This window comes from Leuresthes tenuis, unplaced genomic scaffold (genome assembly GCF_036924035.1).
Source record: "Leuresthes tenuis unplaced genomic scaffold, fLeuTen1.0.hap1 SCAF_6, whole genome shotgun sequence".
Taxonomy (NCBI): domain Eukaryota; kingdom Metazoa; phylum Chordata; class Actinopteri; order Atheriniformes; family Atherinopsidae; genus Leuresthes; species Leuresthes tenuis.
In genome coordinates, this window is record NW_027325360.1 from 21,600,487 (window position 1) to 21,622,923 (window position 22,437).

General features: G+C 39.1%; 2 protein-coding genes across 2 annotated transcripts in view; both read left to right on the forward strand.

The window, feature by feature from the left end:
• Positions 1–496: 496 nt before the first annotated feature.
• Positions 497–9,184, forward strand: egr3 (early growth response 3). The gene is made up of 2 exons (XM_072388184.1): positions 497–1,001; positions 3,522–9,184. Exons 1-2 carry the CDS (start codon positions 848–850, stop codon positions 4,598–4,600), a joined length of 1,233 nt encoding a protein of 410 aa, XP_072244285.1. The 5' UTR covers positions 497–847; the 3' UTR covers positions 4,601–9,184.
• Positions 9,185–9,395: 211 nt separating this feature from the next.
• Positions 9,396–22,437, forward strand: part of bin3 (bridging integrator 3) — a 29,430-nt gene continuing 16,388 nt past the window's right edge. Inside the window, exons 1-3 of the mRNA XM_072388186.1 lie at positions 9,396–9,521; positions 16,998–17,046; positions 18,273–18,313. Of these exons, the coding sequence (XP_072244287.1) occupies positions 9,514–9,521; positions 16,998–17,046; positions 18,273–18,313 (98 nt within the window). The 5' untranslated portion in view covers positions 9,396–9,513. The remainder of the gene's footprint in view (positions 9,522–16,997; positions 17,047–18,272; positions 18,314–22,437) is intronic.

Consider the following 22,437-nt stretch of genomic DNA (forward strand, 5'->3'; position numbering starts at 1 on the left):
TTTTTTTATTGATGTGATCATTTGGTCAGTAAGGGTGGACTGCTGAATTTATAATAACTGTATAAAACAAAGAAGTGTTTTGTATGAGTGACAGCCTCTATAGTCACAACACACTCTTTGTTTTAGTCGCACACACACACACACAGATGCTTAACTAGCTCGCTGTGTACCCGATAGTCCATTGAAGGTATGACAAGGAATGGCAATAATAAAGATAAGACGCTGTTAAATCAATGCTGTGATATTCACAAGGACGGGAACAGAGGAGAACCGACCGCTCATATCGAAGAAGGACGCAGCTGGAGGTGTCATCTCGGTTTGGTAAACTTTATAGTTATCTCTCTGTCGGAGCCTTTTGCCTCCACTGTAGTTTCCACCGGCTGACGCGCGGAGAACCTGGCGCTCAGCACCCATGTCCATATATGGTCATCTACGTCACACAAATGTTCCATCCCACTATTTAATACGGGCAGTCTGGAGTCCCCTATCTAGCTCCAATAGAGCAAGTAGAGCTGCTCTTGTTCAACCAACACCACCACCTCCTCCTTCATTGATTCACAGACTTCAAATTCCCCCACAAGCAGCCTGTCAGCTTCCACAGTGATCAGATTAATAACAACAAAAGCCTGTGAGCCCACAGGAGGAGATAACCGGCACTGCTCGTCGTCCGCGGGATACTTGGATAGCTACAGCAACAGGATCCATCCCTGCACCTCTCTCCTTTCTTCACGCCCGATCAACACCTGTGTTTTCCTCTTTGAGAACACCCGGTGTTTTTTTGTGTGTGTGTAACTACTTGGATACCTGCGCGCTGTCCTTCATAAATGTCGGACTGAATATAACTGCTATGACAGGGAAACTAGCGGACAAGATCCCTCTTACCATGAGCAGTTTAATTAACACGATCCCTGACAGTCTCTACCCAGAAGAGGACATCCCGACGTCTATGAATATTTTCACCAGTACGGAATCTATTAACCACTATTCACAAATGAACGCAGGTAAGATTTTTGATGTACTTTTGCGTGTGTGTGCTCTAATGAGAGAGGTTCGAACTACGATGTGCGAGGACGGCAACAGTTGTCTTCGGGCTTGAAGCACCTGTTTGCGCTCTGGCTGTTGCGCGTAAAGGCAGACTCCTATAATAAGCAACACTTTTTCGGGGTCAGGTGTAACAGTGGTCTCTGTAAATTAGGTAAACAGTTTAAATGTATGTAGTTAAGGACATCTACGTGTTTTTTTTTCTTTTACTTTCTGTCTTCCTTTTTTCTAATTGTTTGAGATAAGCTACCCCGAGATGCCGAGGTGTCAGCATTTCAAATAGAGCATGGAAAAGCCATCCGGTCACTTATTTAAACATTTTTAACAAACATCGGTCAAGATGTTACATTCAGGTAGCCTGTCGGGAATTTGAACTTCTAAAGCCGTTTTTTTTTTTAATATACACAAATGGTTGTAAGAAGACTGTTTTACGCAAAGTCCATTTAAAACGTATTCGGGTACTGAATTGAATATGTAGGCTTTGTAACTACGAGCTCAAACCACAATGCCTCTGATTTCACATCCACTTGGAAGCGCGGGTCAACAAGTCAAACAATGACTTTCATTCACAACTCTATTAACATGTCCAAGTGGACTTAAGTAGGCGTGTGCGGCCGCTTTCTCCTATGAAACACATTTAAACGTCAGGCCCGTAGACTGGCTTATGTTTAATAAATCTCGAGGCCGGATATATTGATCGATATATTGCTCAGTCCAGATTCATTTGCGAAGTCCGGCACGTACACGATTTGTTAGTTCGGGTCGGAGTCTCAGATTGGCTTTAAATCAATCACTTTGTGTAGTGCTTTGCCTGTTAAGGTGATGGATCAATCCAGGGGAAAAAATACACAATCTTTGGGAAGTCCACCGTATAATGTAGTGACCACGATTTATGCGCAAGCAAATTAATTTCAGGACCTTTTGATCATAGATTCAAATTGGTTACTTTGTTAGAATTTACCACCAAATGGCTGCCCCTGATTTATCCCGGAGATGTGTGCTTGAATTTTCCAAGCGTCAGGTGTTACAAATACCACACTTTTTAGTAATGTCAAATAAACTAAAGTGACAGTAAGTTCCTGTCACATATGAACATATCAGCCTTTTATTTTTCTATATACGCAGTATCAAAATGTATTTTGTGTGACGACAGAAAGAGGATTTTTTTAAGAATTTGAACTCCACTTAATTGGAAAAAAAGGAGGCGAACAAGAGAGTGTTTCCTTTTTCATGGCGCCAAATCTCAGTAAAGTTCCCTTTTTGAACTGTTAAATTCACATAAATGCTGTTTTAATTTTGGTTGGTTGTTTTCTTGTGTGTGTGTGTGAGTGTGTGTGTGGATGTTATTTTGGGAAAATGAAAATTACTCATGTTCTGATTTAACAGGTGGAACATGTGTTACAGTGCTGACCTACAACAAAAGAGTAATGTCTTTATTTAGTGGCTCCTTCTATTTTAAAATCCCAACACTCAAAATGAATAAGACTAAAGATTTAGAGTATGGGCCATTAATAACAAAGGGGGCTTATTCACCTCATGTCATATCCAAAAGTAAAATAGGCCAAAAATGCTTCTCAGAGTGTGTGTCAAATGATATTGTGAAATACATTTTTTTTTCTGTTTCATTCAGCATGGATTGCTTTCAGCCAAATTGCAGCAGGTTGTAATCGCTGGGAGTGAAAACAAACACCCCTGTATATGATTCCCTGTTAATGGAAAGCGGTGTCTTTTTCGAATTTCTGATACAGAATGAATTTTTTGAAAATATCTGACTATTACCCTTCAGAGGCCACCACATACATTTTTACCCCAGTGTTGTATTGGCATTTGATCAGTTTTTAATTCATCTTTGGAACAAGTTTAATTTGTGTATGATTGTTTGTGCACAATGCATGCAAGGAAAATAGATGGAAATATGATACGAAACACTTAAATTTCCTTTCACATGTTCTTTGTTGCAAAATGCATCTTGAATTCTTGAGCGTGATAAGATGTGGCGTCTGCCTTATAATCCTCCCTGCTGTTAAGACATCAGATCTTGCCATTCAGTTTGGCTGTCCTCCTGAGAGACACAATGACTGGATCAAAGGGGGTGTTTAGGTCTTGATTTATGAGAGCTTGTGGGATCTGCGAGAGAGAGAGACACCACTCTCTCAGAGACAACACTCAGTCACTTAACTTCCAGGTCTGACAGAGCTCACGTTTCTTCATGAACTGTATGGGACTCTTTTTGTTTTTAATTGCTCTTAATTTGTCATCTATTGCAGGAATATGCGCAAAAGTTTCATTTTGTGACAAACCAGGGAATGTTTATTTGGCATGTTAAGGTTAAATTTATAGATTTCTCTTTTTTCACAGCTTTTTGCCACATTATCACTTGCACAAGATTTTCTTCTCAAATGATTGCATTTCATTATTATGTGTGGCCAGTTGGGTGGATGACTTATCCATGCTCTGTCTTTTTGTTTGCTTTTATTTAGATAATATCATGGATCTGGGGATGGGAAGCGAGAAGGCAACCTCAGAGATTCAGTATGGATCCAGCTTCCAGTCCAACCGCAGTGGGCAGACTGTCACCTATTTAGGGAAGTTTGCCTTTGACACTCCTCCCTCAGGTGGCATTGGTGCCTCTGGCTGGTGCCCTGATAACAATATTATCAGTCTTGTCAGTGCAGGGATCCTAGGTGTCTCTCCATCACCCGGCACAGTAACCACGCAGACATCATCCTCCGCAGCCGGCATGGGCGGACAGACGTCAGACATGGAGCAGGTATATGGTCCACCACTGCCTGCCTATTCCACTTGCGGTGATCTGTACCAAGATCAGGTCTCCTTCCATCACAGCCCGGCCACCAGCACGGCTCTAGCCTACCCTGGCAATGACTATCACTCTACATCCAAAGCCCCCATGGATGGCAGCCTTTTCTCCATGATCCCCGACTACAACCTTTTTCATCATCAGGGAGAAGTTGGTGTGATGGAACACAAGCCCTTCCAGACCATGGATCCCATCAGAGTCAACCCTCCACCTATCACACCCCTGGAGACCATCAGAGCGTTCAAAGACAAGCAACAAATCCACCCAGGTTTCATCGGCGGGCAGCAGCATCCGCCTCAGCACCACCCCCCACCTCAGACTCTCACCCTCAAACCCATCCGTCCTCGGAAGTACCCCAACCGTCCCAGCAAAACTCCGGTCCATGAACGGCCACACGCCTGTCCAGCAGAGAACTGTGACAGGCGCTTCTCGCGCTCAGACGAGCTCACACGCCACCTTCGCATCCACACAGGTCACAAACCCTTCCAGTGCCGAATATGCATGCGCTCCTTCAGCCGGAGTGACCATCTGACCACGCACATTCGCACGCACACAGGTGAGAAGCCCTTTTCCTGTGAGTTCTGTGGACGCAAGTTTGCCAGAAGTGATGAGCGAAAGAGACATGCAAAGGTTCATCTGAAACAGAAAGACAAGAAGCAAGCTGACAAGAGCAGTGGAGCAGCTGGGAGCCACAGCTCGCCGCCCAGCTCCTGTGGGGGGCCAACGGTGGGAACATCGTGACCATCACCACGAGCACTTGGACTAGACACTCACCACACACCATAAAGAGACTTAGGAAGAAGGAATCACATCCTCTATGAGATAAATAGGTGACTCTTTACTTCTCTTTTACACCCCTGCTCTGTTCAGTTCCTTCTGTTTTGAGATGGATGCCTTCAGTTTAAGTAAGAGTGGAAAGGCAGCTGTCCTTTTCTTTCAAGCAATTCAGAGCCTCAGCTACTGTAACACAGTTTCAACACAAAGAAGGGCACTTAAGCACATTCTGTCAAAAAAAGGCCACTGTGTGTTTATAGGTTTTGAGGTGGATACACTTTTGTAAATTTCACAGAAATTTTGTTAAGTGGAAGGAAGCCAGAATCTACGATAGGGGTGGAAACCCACAACATTCAAATGGAGCTACATTAAAGGGTTAGTTGTCTGAGATGTATGCATTAATTTTATTAGGCTGTTTAAAAGTGCAATTGGTTATATTTGTGTACTGTCATGAATACCTTGATAGTGGCACTTGACTGTCTTTTTTTTGTTGTTGTTTTTATCGAGGTTTAGTCCTTTTTTTTTTCTTTTTTTCTATTTGAATGTTGTTTTCTTAAGAGAATGTGCCAAATGTATTGTGGTGATGCAGCCAACCTTGTTCTTATATTTGTGCCTGACATTTGCCAAAACCCAACAGCAGTATCAGCTTAGCACGGTTCTTCAGTTAATGGAAAGATCAGATTGATTCACCACATAGCAGATTTAGATTAACCTGCAAAATCTGGTTAAATCTAGATAATGACTGACGAGGTCACACAGAGCCAACCAATGTCTTGTCCTGTTACGAGTACAAATATGCCTGCAGCAACTGATGCCTTCGCCAATACTTATTTATTTTTAGTCACTGTGAGATACTCTGTGTTTTTGTTGCCTTTTTATATGGTGGCTTTATGTTGTTTTACCAGTTATAATTTAAGATGTTTTTTAAAAAAAAACTAAAAAAAAAACTCACAGATAATGTTCATTTTTCTTTTTTCATGAGTTCTGCAATTATATGCAATACAGTCATAACATATGCCACCGACACGTAAATCAAATTAACTAAGAGCACAGTTAGACAGAGTGGACAACTTAATTAAAGAACACTGGGTTAAAAATAACAACAGTACATAGAAGCAAAGTTGAATTAAGATAAAGATGAATGAGGCCCTTTCTCTGTGCTTCTCAGTGTAAAAAGATTAAACCACCTGGTTTATGTGACCAAAAGATGAGCAGTATATGGTAACAGAGTCATCATGATAATATTGATTACAAAAAAACTAAAAAAAAAAGCTAAATCCATGTTTACATATTTTTTAATACAGAGACTGAGCTGTAAACTACTCTAAGGTGTTGTTTTTTTTGTACAGTTCACAAATATGTATGCAGGTAGCTACAATAGAAGTTTCACTTTTGTACTCAAATATCAAATGCACCATAATTCAGTATTAAATTGTGCATATATGTGCATCCTTTCATGCACACTATGTAAATACAAATGTCTGCATAAACAAGAACTTTCAATTGACTGAATGCTTGTGCAGGATGTGTCTCAAAGCTTTTAGTAATGTAGTTATAATACAAAATATTTTGTTGTCATAGGGCCTTGCAAAGATTTTTGGATCACTGCAGTCGTGCCAGATGTGGTGTTCCATCGTCCACTTTTTTTAAAAAAAGATTAAAAAAAAAAGAACAATAAGACAATAGCATTTACTCTATCTGTATGCTTTAAAGTGGAAATCAGTTCAAGGAAGCACTAATGTGTTCTCTTAATGAATGAGTTTTTTTTTTTCTTTTTTCATTTTGTATATCTCCATTAAAGAAATATTGGTTATTTCAATTACCACATTCTGCCAACTGTATGAAAACACTGGACATTGTAGACGTTCACCAAATGACTGGAATATCTCGTAAAGATAATACATTACAGGGCATGCAAATAGTTTTCACTAATGACTCTTCACTTACTTTACCCATCTTTGTACCAGTTTTATTAACCAGTCAAAGATTTTGTATTGGCTCGCTTCTGCCAGTGGCTTCACTTGGATCTAAGTATGCTATATTGATGCTGTCAAAAAATCACAGCAAAAAACACATTTCTTAAAAATTTGTTTTGCTTCAATCATGGTTTTGCCTTAGATTTAGAGCGAATCAATGTCTCCCCCTCCTCTCTAACACTATGATGAGTCTGTGGAGCCCGTACTGAACATCATCACAGAGAGACTAATATGACATTTAAATGCAGTACGTTGAATTAATTACGCTACTGGTCAGTGGTCACCAGTGAAAAATAATAAAAAATTTGAATATGTGCTAAAAAAAAATGTAGATGTTGAATGTACTTTTGCCAGGGCCAGCATAAAACAAAGCTGAAAAAACATACAGATCCTGGATTCATCAGTAAAACAGAAAATTTTCCAACTTCTTAGATTATTTTGCAATTTCCGCATTTCATAGAAAACTTTCGTCTTGCCATTTGATTCATCATGTTTGCAATGACATGCTGGGCTCTCCGGCGGCAGAGAATTTATACAAACATTGTTACTTGCTGGTGAAAAAACACTGTGCCAGTGTGCAGACATGGATATCAGGCAAAAAAGAGGATGTGAAAAGACAAATGCAAAAGGCAGAAGGAAAGGTTCAGACAAACAGTGCCACAGAGAACAGAGTGCATGCAATAATGAGCTTTGAAGGCCACGGTTTTCACTGCTGAGCTTCCTGGCAAGTATCCACTTATTTTCCAATTAATCTGGCCTCAGAGAGTCTTTTCTCAGCTCATCTACATGGTTAAATGAACAGACCTCCTTGCACCTTTTTAAAAAGTTTAAAAGTTCACACAGCCCACTACATCTAACTATAAATCATTTGGTTTGCATCATGAAAACATACAGTCTACCATCCCATTGCTGGACACTGACAAATTAAACCTTTCTGCTGCAACTCTAACATGCAACAGAAATAATTACCAAAAGTTAACAATATCCAAAAAGAAATTTGACTTTCCCCAATTGAAAAATGACATCAATTTTATTACATTTAATCTCAGATATTTAGCTTAACAATAACCAAGTTTCAAAAGTTAGTTTAAATCTTGTAGTAAGTAATTGCCTCGAGTGCAAGCATCCTGTCAGATACCGTCTTTTGGAGTCAGCAGAAAAGAGCTTTTTTAGCATAAAAGTTGAAAAGAGAACCAAAATATGTATCTTTAATGTAATAATAATTTGATGTTAGAATGTTTACAAGTGACTTTGGATCATTTAGAGTCTATTTGACCAAAAGTTTTGCTCTCCTCTAAGAGAAATCCGTGTATGTGTTGCTTTGTGTTGAAGAGTGATGCAAAGTAAGGCGGAGACTTACACCAAACTATTTCCACATCCAAATGAAGCCATGTAATTACAAGTTTGCAAACACAATATTTCATCAGCCTCACAGTGTCTGTCACTTTTGTGTTGTGACTTTTTTTTAGACTTTGTAAATCCCTAACATCCTCCCTCTCAGTGCAGTTTGGGTGTTAAACTACAATACAGGCAGCGTCATGGTCTTCTGAACATTACTCAGTGTAAGATGTGAATGCTATAGATATACATAAGTGACCTGTTGAGCTCAGAAACAAGTCCCTCTTAGTGATGTCTCTCCAAAAATGATTTATGTGCTTTATGTTCTGTTGGCCAAAAGTAGGCGACTGAAAGTTCTGAAATTTGGATTTGTCTCTTCTTCTGCTCCATGTTGGATTTGAGCCAACATTAGCAGCCATCTTTGTGCCAAACTGGGTTGCAGGGTTGGCTGATCAAAAACAATACACAACAAGAACTCCACCGGAGCAACAAATCATAAATGTGACCTCCGTTTGCTTGTAGCTGAAGGCAGCCTTGTGCTAATGTTTGTATGTAACTATTTGATTTAGTCTGAGTGAAACTGACCTTGGGCAAGGCCATAGGTGTTAGCTTTGGCCCACTTATGTCAATTAATAATCATGGATCTCCTTTAAGAAGACAGACATCAATAAAGTGTAGATATTATGGGCAACTCATGTCGTCTTATGGACTACAGGGAGGCTTCAGGGATTTTGTGGTCTTCAACAGTGACACTGGTGTTTAGATTGAGTCGATACTCACTGTTTTCTGTTGTGTTGTGTTTCCTTTCATTACCAGTATAGCCTCATGTTTGCATGTGCACGGAAATGTTCCAAAGTGCTACCCTCAGTTGCTGTGGGTGGTGCTCATTTCTTTATTATGCATGAAAAAAAAAGTCACATTGGGTGTAATGGGACAAACCTAACAACAATGCAAGACAGAAAACTGGAAACACACACTTGGATAACTGTTCTGTTGGCTCTTTTGTTAAAGAAAACAAGGGGTCTTGTTGAAAATGTTGTGGATGTCTTTAGCCTATTTCATGTTTTTATTACCTTATAATAAGGTCCTTTTATGATGAGCTGAATATTGAAATGAATTTTACTATATCCTTGTGATGGGGAGATGTGCTCCCCTGTTTACCTGGCACTTCGGTTTGTTGTAATGCAATTGTTTTGTTATTTCTATGTAAGTACTTGAATAAAGAAAAATATAACTTACAGTTTACCGGTGTTTCCCCGTGCGCGCGTACGCACCTCTGCGCGCACACAACACACTCACACATAGACAAACAAAGACAATAACATCTGTTACAATTTTTTAACGACAAAAACGCCACCCATATAATTCTGATATTGTTATATTAGCTCATAATTGTGACCATTTTTATGCTTTTATTAAACAAAATAAAAACTTCCTCAGAGGAAGCACGAGCGGCTCAGCTTCGGTGACTTCCTGTTAAACACTCGACTGTGGAATGGTTCAAAGCGATGGTTTTCGGAAGATAATACTCCCACCCAGTAAAACCGGAATAAAATTTCACTCAAAATGAGCTGGTATGTATTTTGACGACATTGTTGATGTAATGTTTTAGAAGTAAATATAACTTGAAACGATTTACACAAAATGATTAAAGACTGGCTAGTCTACCGGGCTCCGGCTAGTTCCTGGAAGAGCTACACAAACCGTAAAGTAGAATTGTTGTTAGCTTTAGCTTGTTCAACTCCGCGGCTCATGAAATAAAACCTCTGCTAATGAACTTTCCACATACAATTTACTGGTGGTGGTGTATGAGTAAAGCAGATGTAACATTTTTTGCAGACAGCAATGCAGACACTATGTTGGAGATGTTTGAGAAAGTCGTGTAGCTACCTGGTAGTACAGTATCTGTTAGCTATCATTTAAAGTTATAGTTGGGTTAGTGTTTAGAATAATTACCAATTGCCCCTAAAAAACTCTACTCGAGAGTGCTATATGTAGTTATAGCAGCTGGTTCATACTACTCTCAAACCCTAGGTTGTGCCTGTAGCATAATAATAATTATAAGAAGAAGAAAAAAATAAGTGTAGCTAATTGTCGGGTCAGTAGGGTCAGTGGTGAAGCCATTTAGAGGGATTTGATCATCAGGCGGTAGTAGTTAGCTTTCTGCAAGTAAGTTGAATGCACTCAGGATTTGTGTTATTTTACTCTTCTGTATACATTAAATCGGAGATTGAATGTAACTAAATATATTACTTAAGGCACACATTTGAGATATTGCTGTACTTGCTTTTGTGCCACTATCTACTTGTACTCCACTACACCAGAGAAGGCAATATTTGACCTTTTACATCACTATATCTAACTTGGAGCTTTAGTCAGTTGTTGCTTTTCAGAGGTGACATATTGTGCTTTTTTTTTTAACAAGTTGAGACACTTTCCTGGGGTTTTAATCAAATGTCTGTGACTTTGGTCAAAATACCACAGAGATACAGTACAACAGCTCCCTTTTCAACCTTGAATTTAGAGCTCAGTTCAAATTGGCTAATTTTAACGTTTCTTTTTACCCACCTTACTCCAACCTTCTCTTCTGCAAGGGGTGCCCCTTTTGTACTCAACAACCCTTACTTAATTACTGTATGAGAGAGCTAATGTAAAAAATAATTGACTGGCAGTTTTACCCTCAAATACTTTAATATCCCTCGTCTTCAGTTTGGCCAAGGCTAATTTGTGCTGATTCCTGTTTTAGGCTAAATCTTGCTGCAGGTTATGTGTTGAATTGGTCAAGGTTAGAAAAACAACACACCCCAGGATGCAACTGTCAACCAGCTGTCACATGTTGTCTTTTGTATGTACAGACCCTGAACTCTAACTTGAGGATAATGTTTCTACATTGAAACGATACAATCGGCCTCTAAAATCACATCTCAGTCCATTTCTAATCCTCATAACCAAATGTTGAAGGACATCTGTCAGCTGCAAGTTTGGAAAAAAAACAGAAAGCAAACAAACTTTTTTTTTCAATGAGTTTCAATCAGGTAGTACCATTATTTGTTTCTTTAATAAAGTAGCTAAAAAACGAGCGTTGCATTTTGTGAGGGATCAGATTTTGGCAAAATATCAGCTGGTTAATTAGCAGGTTTAGCATTCAGCTGTGCGATTTAGTTACTCCCAGTGATGTTGATCTTCTCTTTCCTTTCCGCATCTCTTCTCCTCTGGATTGGACTAAAAGTTGGCGCTAACGTCCCAGCAAGGCGTGTCTTCACTTTCTCTGTTCACTGGGCTAAGATTGTGTCCTAATTACTCTGTTGCGTGTCACCTCCATAAACCCCGGGCTTCACTTTTAGTCCATTCTTCCGTGTTTTGTTTATCTTTTTTATAGGCTAGCTTTAAGAAGTGTTGCTCATATGGGGTACTTTTCTCTGAGGTTAATAAGTTTATTAAATCAAACTACTCTATAAACCAATGTTCAAACAAGGACTGCAAGGGGAAAAAAGTCTGCTAATTACTTAATCAACATTATCGTCATTTTTATCATATCAATTGATTGACTATTTGAAAAAGTAAGATTTGTACATTGCAAAAATATCATTTGTGGCAGTTAGATACTAAAACATAAGAAATGAGTTTCATCTTAGCCAGTTACAATAGAAATTCTGCTTTTACATTAATGCATGAGTAATGGCATTCTACACCAATCAGCCACAACATTAAAACCGCTGTCAGGTAAAGTGAGTAATACTGCTCATCTTGTTGCAACGCATTGCTCTGCAGGAAATACCTGCATGCTGACATTGACATGGGTGTTACTTTGACACACTTTTCACTTGCCTTAACAAATTTGCAGCCCAGGAGAAGTCTGTTGTGTGTACTGTTGCATACTGTGTATGTCACCCGGGTGACAGTATAATGGCTGCTGATCAATGGGAAAATGTGTCTGATGTTACCAGCAAGAAGATAAACACAAAGTTTGTCTGGAACAGGGGAGAAATTTGACCTAATTTAAAGGAAAGTCCATTTTCAACAATCTTGCTGACCACATATGAATTCATTTAATTTTTCAAGCAAAAATTCTGAACATTATGTTAGCCTGTTATCACAAATCTGATAATGGATTGCTCTTTTTTTGTAAGTAAGTCAGAGTAAAGTGGTTGTCCTTTGGATCTGAATTGTTGGTGTCATCAAATGGTTCATTCCGAGATGTCACTTTTTGTTGTGATGCACAATTTTTTTTTTAAACCCAAATAAGCTAGGGGTATGATTATATTGACAAAGTATTTATTTCTGTATAGATTAAAAACATGTACTTCTAAATTACTTCTATTTTTTCATAGAGCTGTAGAATTAACTTCCGTGAGTAAAGACAGTGGACAGCACAAAACCTATGAGTGTAAAACCAAAAAGTTAGTTCTCTTACATAGGACTTACTATATGTCATGTAGCTGCATTGCTCCAAAGAGACAGTGGGAACAGATTATGTCAGAGTTACTATATTACTCTGAACTCTCTCAATAAAAGAGTTAGTCACATTAGTCACACCTACTACACGTAAGAATAACAGCACTGCAATTACTTTCTGAACTTCTTGCAGCCTGTTTAATAGATGTGTACAAGACTGTTGAGATGATGTTGTAAGTTTTCACGTATAAAGGTGACTTAGGAGACAGTAAAAGCTGCAACCTCATGCTTGTGGAAGATGGTGTGACTGCAACCAACGGTGTATCCCACGGAATTATGAGTTCTATGTTGCTGTTGCTGGGCGACGCACTAGCAATGCATACAAAATGCATCTGATAAAATTGCACATATGTTGCTCCACTCCAAGTATTTTACTTGTCTAATCCTTTATGAGACAAATGACTGAGCAATATGTTCAGATGAATGTTAAGGGAATCTCTTATCCCAGGTGCTGACTTTTCCCCTACAGTCTTAAACTACTGTTTAAGATCTGTAGCTCTTTATCAGAGTTGACCAATTACATTGGTACTATTAAAAACAGTGGTTTGTATTAGAATTTTTTTTAAAGCATTAAATATTCATAGCTATGAGTGGTTATACAGATATATGGAGATGCAACACATTGTGATGGATCTTTTAGAGGCAATTGATCAAATCCTGACGCTCGTAAAGATTCAGACCTCTTATCAGCTGAATGTCGTGTTTCCCATACATTCATTTATTCGCATCAGCTTACCTCAGTAAAACTTTGCTAACAGCAATTGATTTTCTTATTCCTGGCACTGTGCGCCTTGGCTTCATGCAAAGTTCACTCTCTCTGATATACTCCCAAACAGACAAAACTGCTCTGCCTTCTCCCAGTGCTGCACTCAAACACCATCTTCTGAGTTTTTATCCTCGTGTCTTTTAAGTTTTACCACACAATCTGTACTTAAGAGAAATGCTCCAACCTCAAAACTTCAGAGGTCCATTTTGAAGCATTGTGTCATTGATGCATTGACCCTAGATTTTATGCCATGTTGAAGTACATCTGTGGGCTTATATGTAACTTGATGTACTGTTCCGTGACTCTCTGTGCCAATGTCACAGATACATGTAAAAGTTTTGAACACATGGGTATGTAGTCCATGTCTGAAAAGAACTCGACCTTAAAAAGATGTTTCCATAATCCCCTGTTCACTATTCATGAATGCAGTTTCGAAAGGAGATGATGAAGAACTTTTTCAGTGGATCTGTTATGTGTTTGTAACTAGCTTTGTAATGGATTACACAGTCTCAGAGTCATTTTCAGGAAAGACTATAAGCAAGATAGCGTCATTGGGTACAGACAAACAGTCAATAGCTGGCAAGCAAAATTTCTGCCATTATGCACTGCCAAACACAAGGTCAAGAGTGGAGTGCTCTACCATTGAAAAGAGTCCTTTATGGGCTTTGCTGACTGATGCATTCCATCAGGGCCTGCACACTTGGTCCTATGACGTTAGAGGATTGACTTTGGGGTCATCATCAAAACAATTCCACTTCCCAACATCTTCAACCAGCCCTTTGTGCTCGATGGAATATCTGAGATCAAATGATGCAATATCTCTCTAATGGTGTACACATTTGCAGTTTAAGTGAAAAGGCATTGCTTCTTCAAGCTACTGCATAATGTGTCCTGGATAAGGGAGACTGTTATGGCTTTGTTCTTGCCTACGTACTTGCATGATGGCAGTTATGTGTGCCATATGAGAGCACAGATCAGATACCTCTGCAAATGAAAGTTAACCCATTTGTTTATAATGACTTCAAATGTGTAAAGTAATTGTTTCTAATCTTCCAATCTTGGCCAAAACTGGGCAGTGACTCAATATGACCAATAAAGTCCAATACAGAATCAAGTTTCTGTAATTTTTCCAATATTTCTATCCCTTTTCAAGAAGAAAAAAATATAATTATTATTATTGCCATTATTTAAGGATGTCTGGGGCTCACTTTATTTGGCCAGTGAGAGTGGGGAAGTCATGCACCAAAGGGTGACAAGCCAAGACTTGAATGTGGGCATCAAGGAGCTACAGCTCCCAGTTGTAACCAGTTGAGCTATAGAGAGCCCCAGTCCTGTCCCCGTTTATCTTTCAACCAGCGCCCGTCATGACCAGGTGTAACCTAAGTTTCCAGAAATGTTGGCATTTTCCAATTTTTCAGCTTCAGCTGTTGTTAGGCTGGATTTTTGTACTGCGTTCTAGGTTCACAGAAACAGGGCCCACAGAAATTCTGCTTTTCGAGGAAACATTAGGAGTGATTCTCATGGTGTCTACCATCTTCCCTTTTCATAATATTCGCCCTCTGAAAGCAGTTTCCCCCTCACTTCCCAAGGCACACTTCCCTCAGTGTTTGCCATTTTTAATGAGTAAGTAAAGATTGTAACCCCATTTCTTTGGCTCTTTATAGGGGTGCTTTTACTGTCCCTGCTGAAACATTTAAAAAAAGAGATGATCATTTACAGCATAACAGTTCAAGTGTATGTTTCATTATGCATCGATAGCTGTATGAAGCCCCGTTGCAATCTTTATACCTAAATCGTTCTTTGGCTTTTTGCAGTAGAAGTCACATTTTTCTTCCAAACACAAACATGAAAAGCTCCTTTCAAAATGTTTTTCTTCATGTTGGTGGAAAACATTCCAATCTGTTCCCTGAAATTCCAGTCATAAAATGCTCAACCTTTTTTAGTTTAAGACTCCTGTTTTACACACAGACAGCATCATAAAACATTTAAGTCATCATACAAAGGCATACTAAAAGAGTCCTAACTAAAAAAAAGAAAACTTTCGCCCTCAGATGAATGATATATTCTAATTCACAGTGAGGTGTTAAAAAAAAAAATAAAAAAAATATTCGGCTTGTTCTGTATTGGTCTCTATGTGTAATTGTATTTTCTGCCTGAGTTTGTTTGTTCATCTCTCAAAGACTTTAAATTGATTTGCAGATAAATCCTAAGAACATGCGTGACAAACTCGAAATATTAACAATGTGAGTGGAGCAGTTGTCACAACAAGTAGAAGCTTGAGAGCACTGACGGAACTGGTTATTGGGATCTGCGTTCAACACTAACAACTAGTTTGAGTTCTAAACTTCTGATGATTTGAAAGTGTCCAACTCAGCCAAATTGATTCTTAAGTGGCAGTCTTGTTTGAAATCTTATGGTAAAATATATTGCAAGATTTGTTGTTGCTAAGGGAGGCCTAAATTTAGTCTTAGAGGCCACTGTTAAATGATGCAACTGTTGCATTCTGGGGCAGGAATCCCTCACATATTTCACTGAAGGCTACGTACGTACGTCAGTGTGTCATCATTGTGTATCTCTCAGGTAATCAAAGAACGGTGAGTCATATAAAAATAGCTTAGTAATTTCTTTGGGTATTTTCCATGTCGGTTTAGCAAAACTATGACATAGGGTGAAACTTCTTTCCTTAGCCAAAATCAACAAAACGTTTCCATTCAGGTTGTGAAAGTACTTTTTCAGATCGTCACTGATCGTCACAACATGGACAGGCCAATTAAAACCTAGTGTCACCCCTAAAGTACACCACAGAACGAGCAAATCAGATGAGATCTCTCTGCCTGAAACACGTGTGAAACCTTTTTTTTTTTTTTTTCATTCCTCTTTTTACTATAATAATCTGGTTGTTATTTGACCACGCAGAGTTTCTGATTGAGCTGTTGTCAAAGAGATACACATCTACACATCAGTGGCGCTCTCCGGTTGCACAACGAGCCCCTACATCACACCCTCACTTTTCCATCTCATTAGTCTACACACCTTTCTTTTGACGCAGCTGCTGCCTCACCCTGCCTGTCAGCAGCAACTGTCCATCATATAGCTTAGATTCAAACCATTAGTGCCACATCAATAGCAACCTACAGTCAGTCATATTGGTAAGGTGGTGTTTTCTGTCATGGGTATCCAAGGCACTGTGATGCTTGGCAGCAACTTATTAAGGCATGTGCAGGTTTTTGAAATGGGGATAAAAGACTGTGTTTTGAATAAGAAGGAGCATGTTTCTTCTTTTTTTTCTCTTACCAAAACTAGAGTTACACGAGTGAAGAAAAGTTATTTCATTATGAAATTGCGCGCAGCTTTTCCAGATGCACTAAACCACGTGACATCTTTTGGTACTGTTTATTTTCTGGGGTTTGCCTTGTTAAGTCCCAGCATATGCGGGTTCCTGCCTGACATTCTGGACAAGGCTTACAATATCCCTGATACACAATAATGCATCTGTGTTTGATTGCCAGCTGCAAAACCACACAGAGAAAAGGGCACGAGCACTTCTGCTGTGTGATATCCGCTCGCAATGAGCCAGATGTGATCAGTGATGATATGAAGTTAATGTACATGACACTGACTGCATACTTGAGAGGAACAGGGATTGACAACCTCCTACTTTCTGGCATTGATCTTAAAAAGGTGCTTGCTCACCCTAAGAACTGCACTGACCTCTGCACAGGCATCATGCAGCCGATGACAATCTAAGCATTTGATAATCTCACCTTTTAGCAGTTATTTTCTACTGGCTTATGTCTGTCACCTCTCATTTCTCTTTGTGTCATTTCAGGATTCCCTTCAAGATTGGACAACCGAAAAAACAGATTGTCTCAAAAACTGTAAGTCTAAACTTTGGCTCCATTTGCACGTCACTCAAAAGTGTTGAGATTTAAAAGAAGAAACTGTTTATTTTTTTTAGTATTTTAATTCTTTTCTTTTTTTTTTTTACTTATGGAACATAAACATAGCACCATGACGAGTTGTCCAAAGACTGTCATTATTTTGCTATAGCCAACAGACTTTTTTGATATCAATTTGTTTGAGCCATTTCAGGGGGCAGAAGTGATTACCTTGAAGTGACAGTGAGTGGGAGTTCCCCTTGCTTGCAAAAACCACTTCCACTGTAATAGGTTTGTGGCCCGGCGGTGACTGACCGGGTTTCCAACTTCCTGTGCCATCCTAAGCAAAAACCATGGTGTGGGTTAGAGGCAGCCCAGTTAGAAGGTCCACATTGTGTCAACTGTCTCCTTTATTATTTTTGCCACCGTGTTTATATCCAGAAGCCCACAGAACCACAAGACAGGAACCCATTAGGGCTCTGGAGCTTGTTTGACATGTTTTAAAGATTTGGAAGAACAAGCTATATTATGCCTCATTCAGACACAGGGGGCGTCATGTATAGAACAGCTTATATCATATAACCTCCAACTTCACAGTCCCACCAGGTTTTGGTGATGAGATGTGATCAGAAATTAAACTAAATTAAGTGACTGATAAGAGGAAAAGTTGGAGTGCTAGAGAACTGAAGCTTTAGCTTCATCTGCTTATTATTTAATATGAATCGGCGTAGTTCACAGGATTGATGGTGTTTGGATCTATGTCCAGTGTTTGATTCCACAATGAAAAATTGATTTCCATTCAAGTATTTTAAGTTGCGCTTTGAGTTAAACTTAAACTGCAACACCAGTAATTGAAAAGATTTTTGAAACATTGTGCAACGTCTTTTTTTCTTCGACTGCTTGTTCGTGGAAAAATCCTGTGATGAAAGGTGAGGGTGATGAAAACAGGTTCAAAAACCAAGAGCCATGTCTAACGGGAGGCATCTTAAATGAACCCATTACCGTTTTAAAACAGGTTGAGTAGACAAAGGACCCACATCTTACTCATATTGGCCCTGGCGTCCTTATTTACTCTACATCCTATATTTCAACTGTCCGAGCCCCTGCTCCACTGTCTTGGCTGCTTATGCTGTCAATTCCTCTGGTAAATATGAGACGGTAGTTTAGTAGTAAAAGACAAGCTGTTGCTGTTTGTAGCATTCATACATACTTTTTTTTTTTTCTAGGTTGAAAGAGACTTCGAGCGAGAATATGATAAACTCCAAAAGTAAGTTTGTATATTTAATCAAGGATTGTGTGATGTTTTGTGTCTGTTTCGATATTGTGGCTCTAGTACTGGTTTCACAGTATATTAAGTCTTGACCGATGTGTTAGAGATGCATGTGTGTGAAACGTGTTTCCTGGGTTTGATGAAAGGCGTTTTCTCACATATCATGCATGTACTCGCATTAAAAAAGAATGTATTTCTAGACACCAGTTATACTTTTACATTTGCCTTCATTGTCTGAATATTTTGCCCAAAATAGGAGTGTAAAAAGCAAACATTCACCAGAATACAATAAATGATTGACTATTCAATATGTGTGTTTTTTTTTTGTTTTTTTAAGATGTATCATGTTTATCATTAAATACATATAAACTGATAGAAATCTGAAAATATCATTTCCCAGATCTCTGCAAATTGGAGGGGTGGTTTGTCTTATACTATTTTATTTAACAGAAAGATATTTTAGTATTTTGTACTTCTTATTTCACATACGCTTTCTTTGTTCCATTTTCCTGTTTTGCCGAGTTTGACCACTTACTTTTTTCAACATTGAATTTTGAAAATATCCACGTTTGTACAGCAGTGTATTTATAAATGTTTTTTGTCAGTGACATAAACCACTGTTACAACAACTCTCTTATAAAGCTGTTGATAGTTGTTATTCACTGTTTCTGTTAAAATTAGGAGGTTCAGCACTTTAAAAACCAAAGACCTTAGGTCACAGAAACTCCCTGAGGGCCCAGCAGAATGAGTGGGAGCACAGTTTTCCTCTCAGGTTTTTTTTGAGTAGGAGGGCCCTTCATCGAGAAGGTGTGGTGCCAATAGACCTTTATAGATGAGTCAGAGCGGCAGGCATGTACAGACATTAAGGTTCTCCACCCTAGAGATCCATATCAACACCTTGCGGTGCATCTGTGGCCTCATAGTAGCACACTTCCAGGCATAAACTGCATTTTGTGTTTTAGGAATTCTGTCCGCTGTCTAAAGACATTTTTGCTTGATTTGACATCTTGTTTCTATTTTTTTATTTTTTTTATTTTTTTTAAACTTTTTTTATGAAAGTAAACATGGATTCATGTCATTTCCATATGCACAGCGGCATGCTTTTCATACAAAGTAGAAGGTGACAGATACAAGATGTCTGGGCAAAATACTGATACTGAAGTTTTTAAATACAACAAAAATCTGACAAAAGTCGTGTTTTCTTTATTTTTTTTCTGAATTTGTAATTTGCAAGATGAGACATGTAAATTTGTTATACAAATAGGTACAGCATAAATAACTAAGCTATGCTTTAGTGTCCAACTACAGCATTTACTGTGGCCTTTTGTGTCAACAGCAATAAATCACTGAAATGATAAAAACATATGGTGAACTGGAGACTGTATGCCTGTAAATTTCAGAGGCTTTTTACACCAAAGTGGCTCCAGTGATGGTTCCGAGCTACAGCCTAACTTAGAACCAGTTCTGTCTGTTGTGGCCACCAAAGGCACTGACTCCACCCCCAAAAACTGGTGCTACAACACAAACTTTCTGCTGGACAAAAGCAAAGGATAATTCACATCAGCTGCCTGGGGTGGGATCTCTAGCTATTGTAGCATTTACAACAAAAAACTGAACTTCAGAGTGGATGTGAAGTAAAAGCAATAGTGGAACAACACAAGATCAGTATTCCTCTCTTTTTCCAGCTGTCTTATATTTTAGAATAGCCAGCGAACGCCACCCAATCAGCTGCATAGAACAGGATTAACAGTCTGTGCTCCAGCCGAAGTTTAAACCACATTTGGAGCTACATTTACATCCATTAGCGGGTATTTTACTTCCATCCAACCCTCCGTCAATTTTCTGTAGCAGCTCAAGCCAGTTCAGGTTCTTTGGGTGAGCCGGAGCCTATCACAGCTGTCACTGGGCGAAAGGCGGGGTACACCCTGGACAGGTCATCTGTGTTTTAATTTCACCAGCTGGCATTTATAGAGCTCCCCCTAATCAGCATGTATAAATCCTGTTAGCTCTGCTGGGCTTAGATAACAGCCTGCATTTGGAAACTACGGTTGGCCAGTTGCAAAGAGCCTTTACAAACATTGACTGTTTTTAAAGCAGCATTTATAAACTTGACTGGAGATATTAAGACATTGGTTTGCAGTGAAAACTACGGAGACACTGTGGTCTGTGAAGAACTCTTCTTGCAATGTGGTTCTGCACAGTAATTCAGAATGATATCAGTAATGGAGGGAGGTTCAGTTGTCCATTGGAAGAACATTTAAAGTGACATAATGATGTGCCTTGCTGTGTACAACCAAACCAGTTCTTTGCTGGATTTGCACCGACTTGCAATGTACCGGTATTCAATATGGCTGCCGTCTCTATCCTTTCAACATGGGTATGACAAGTGAATGTCATCTAAACTGAAGGCTTTTGGTCTCAACAAGGATTCTTGCGACCTTCAGAGGAACTGGGAGACCAGTTACATTAACATCTGGTCATAAATCGTCTTTCCTAAAATTGTACGCACCTAATTTTTACACTGAAAAAGGCATATACATATCTTTGTGCCTGTTCATACATACAAAGCAGGATATGTCAGCAAAAAAAGGTAGAGGACCCAATTTATATTCTGGATGTACACAGACAGATTTGAACCTGCAGTCAAAGTTTCAACATATTCTTTAATGAAGTCTGTAAAAAGTTAACATTCTCTTCTTGCTCAATATGTTGGTGTAGTCGATCATACTAAAGTTTCCCTTTTAGGACTTGTTTTCCAGCTGGTCAGTGGACATAGTGGACATAACCCAAGTACAGTCACATGTCTGAAGACATCATGTGCATTCCCTTTATAGGACTATCTTAGAGCTTGCTCTAGCTTGTGCCCCGAACCGTCTCTAGAAGCAGTTTAGTCTGAAATGATTGTTCGATGTGCTCTGTTGCACATTTCATATGACCCATAAAAAGTACAGAAAATCTGGATGTACCAAATTGTTTGCTTGTATTTGACTTTTGAACAACAAAATCTTAATCATTTTTCTCCCATTAACTTTTTGATACCTCTTGAGGTACATTTTTAGTATTATTACATTCTATCTGCTGAAAATAAACTGCTCTCCTTCGTGAATGGAAAAGTAATTATTGTTTTTTAACAGACAAATGGAAGGAATTACAGTGGCTGACTTGATTGTTGTTTGATTAGCATTGACACAAACGTAATCCTGTGTGGATTTTCAGGTGTGGTGGAATGCGTGTTCATTAGCAGGTGTCATACCTGGGGTTTGTGCTTGAAAGAAATGCTAAAATGTATCGCTGTGTTACCAGTTTTCACTTGGTAAAGAGGCATGATGATTGTGGCTTCACAGGCCTAACATTGGGGCACTGGTGCAAGGAGCATCAGCTGTTCCAATAGGCTGCCCTATTAGCACCTTTTGAAAGAGAGTGCTGGCGTTCACCTGATGCTCATCCAGATTGTCTCTCTCGTTGTTGGTGTGCTGAAAGAGTAGAGGAGATGCACCAGTATTGTGCAACACATTTTTATGTAGGAGGTAGTGTCTGGAACATGAGTTTGACTTGCACAAACAAGCACTACAAGAGTGCATTTGGAATGCACCGGCATTGTTCTCAAAGCACTTTAGTTTGTTAGATTCTTTCACCAACTATCGGGTGCATTGTGGTCCCTGTGACTGGTGGGGGTTTCTCATTGTACTGTTATTTGTCATGTCACCTCATGTTTGTGTTATTTAGTTTCTCTCAACTGTATACCGTCAGCTTAACTAGAAGAAGCTAAACTGGTGTATATGCTCTGTGTTAAGCGCTGTAACCCTTCATTACAGAGTCAAGTTGTGTCATATTTTCAGTTGTATCTGCTTGCTGCATTCACAGAGACGAATGATAAAACCGACCACATATCAGCGTTTCCAGATGTTTATAACAATGTCAGAAGCAATTTCCTATTTGCAGGTATGGCTCAGAACCTATCTGCAATATGATAACTGCATGGAAAACTCTCTCGTGTCAGGATTTAAATGGCCTTCAGATGTTTCCAACATAATAGAAAAAGCAGCGAACTCGTTCATTGTTCGGATCTAAATGAAACTTTGCCCAGAAAATGTCTTTACTGTGCAAAAGTATATTAAAGC

What these genes read in the sequence shown, in the direction of transcription:
- egr3 (XM_072388184.1), top strand. Translation starts at nt 848, where the DNA reads ATGACAGGGAAACTAGCGGACAAGATCCCTCTTACCATGAGCAGTTTA. An exon ending in CTATTCACAAATGAACGCAG is followed by an intron (nt 1,002 to 3,521) that starts GTAAGATTTTTG and finishes GCTTTTATTTAG; the next exon opens with ATAATATCATGGATCTGGGG.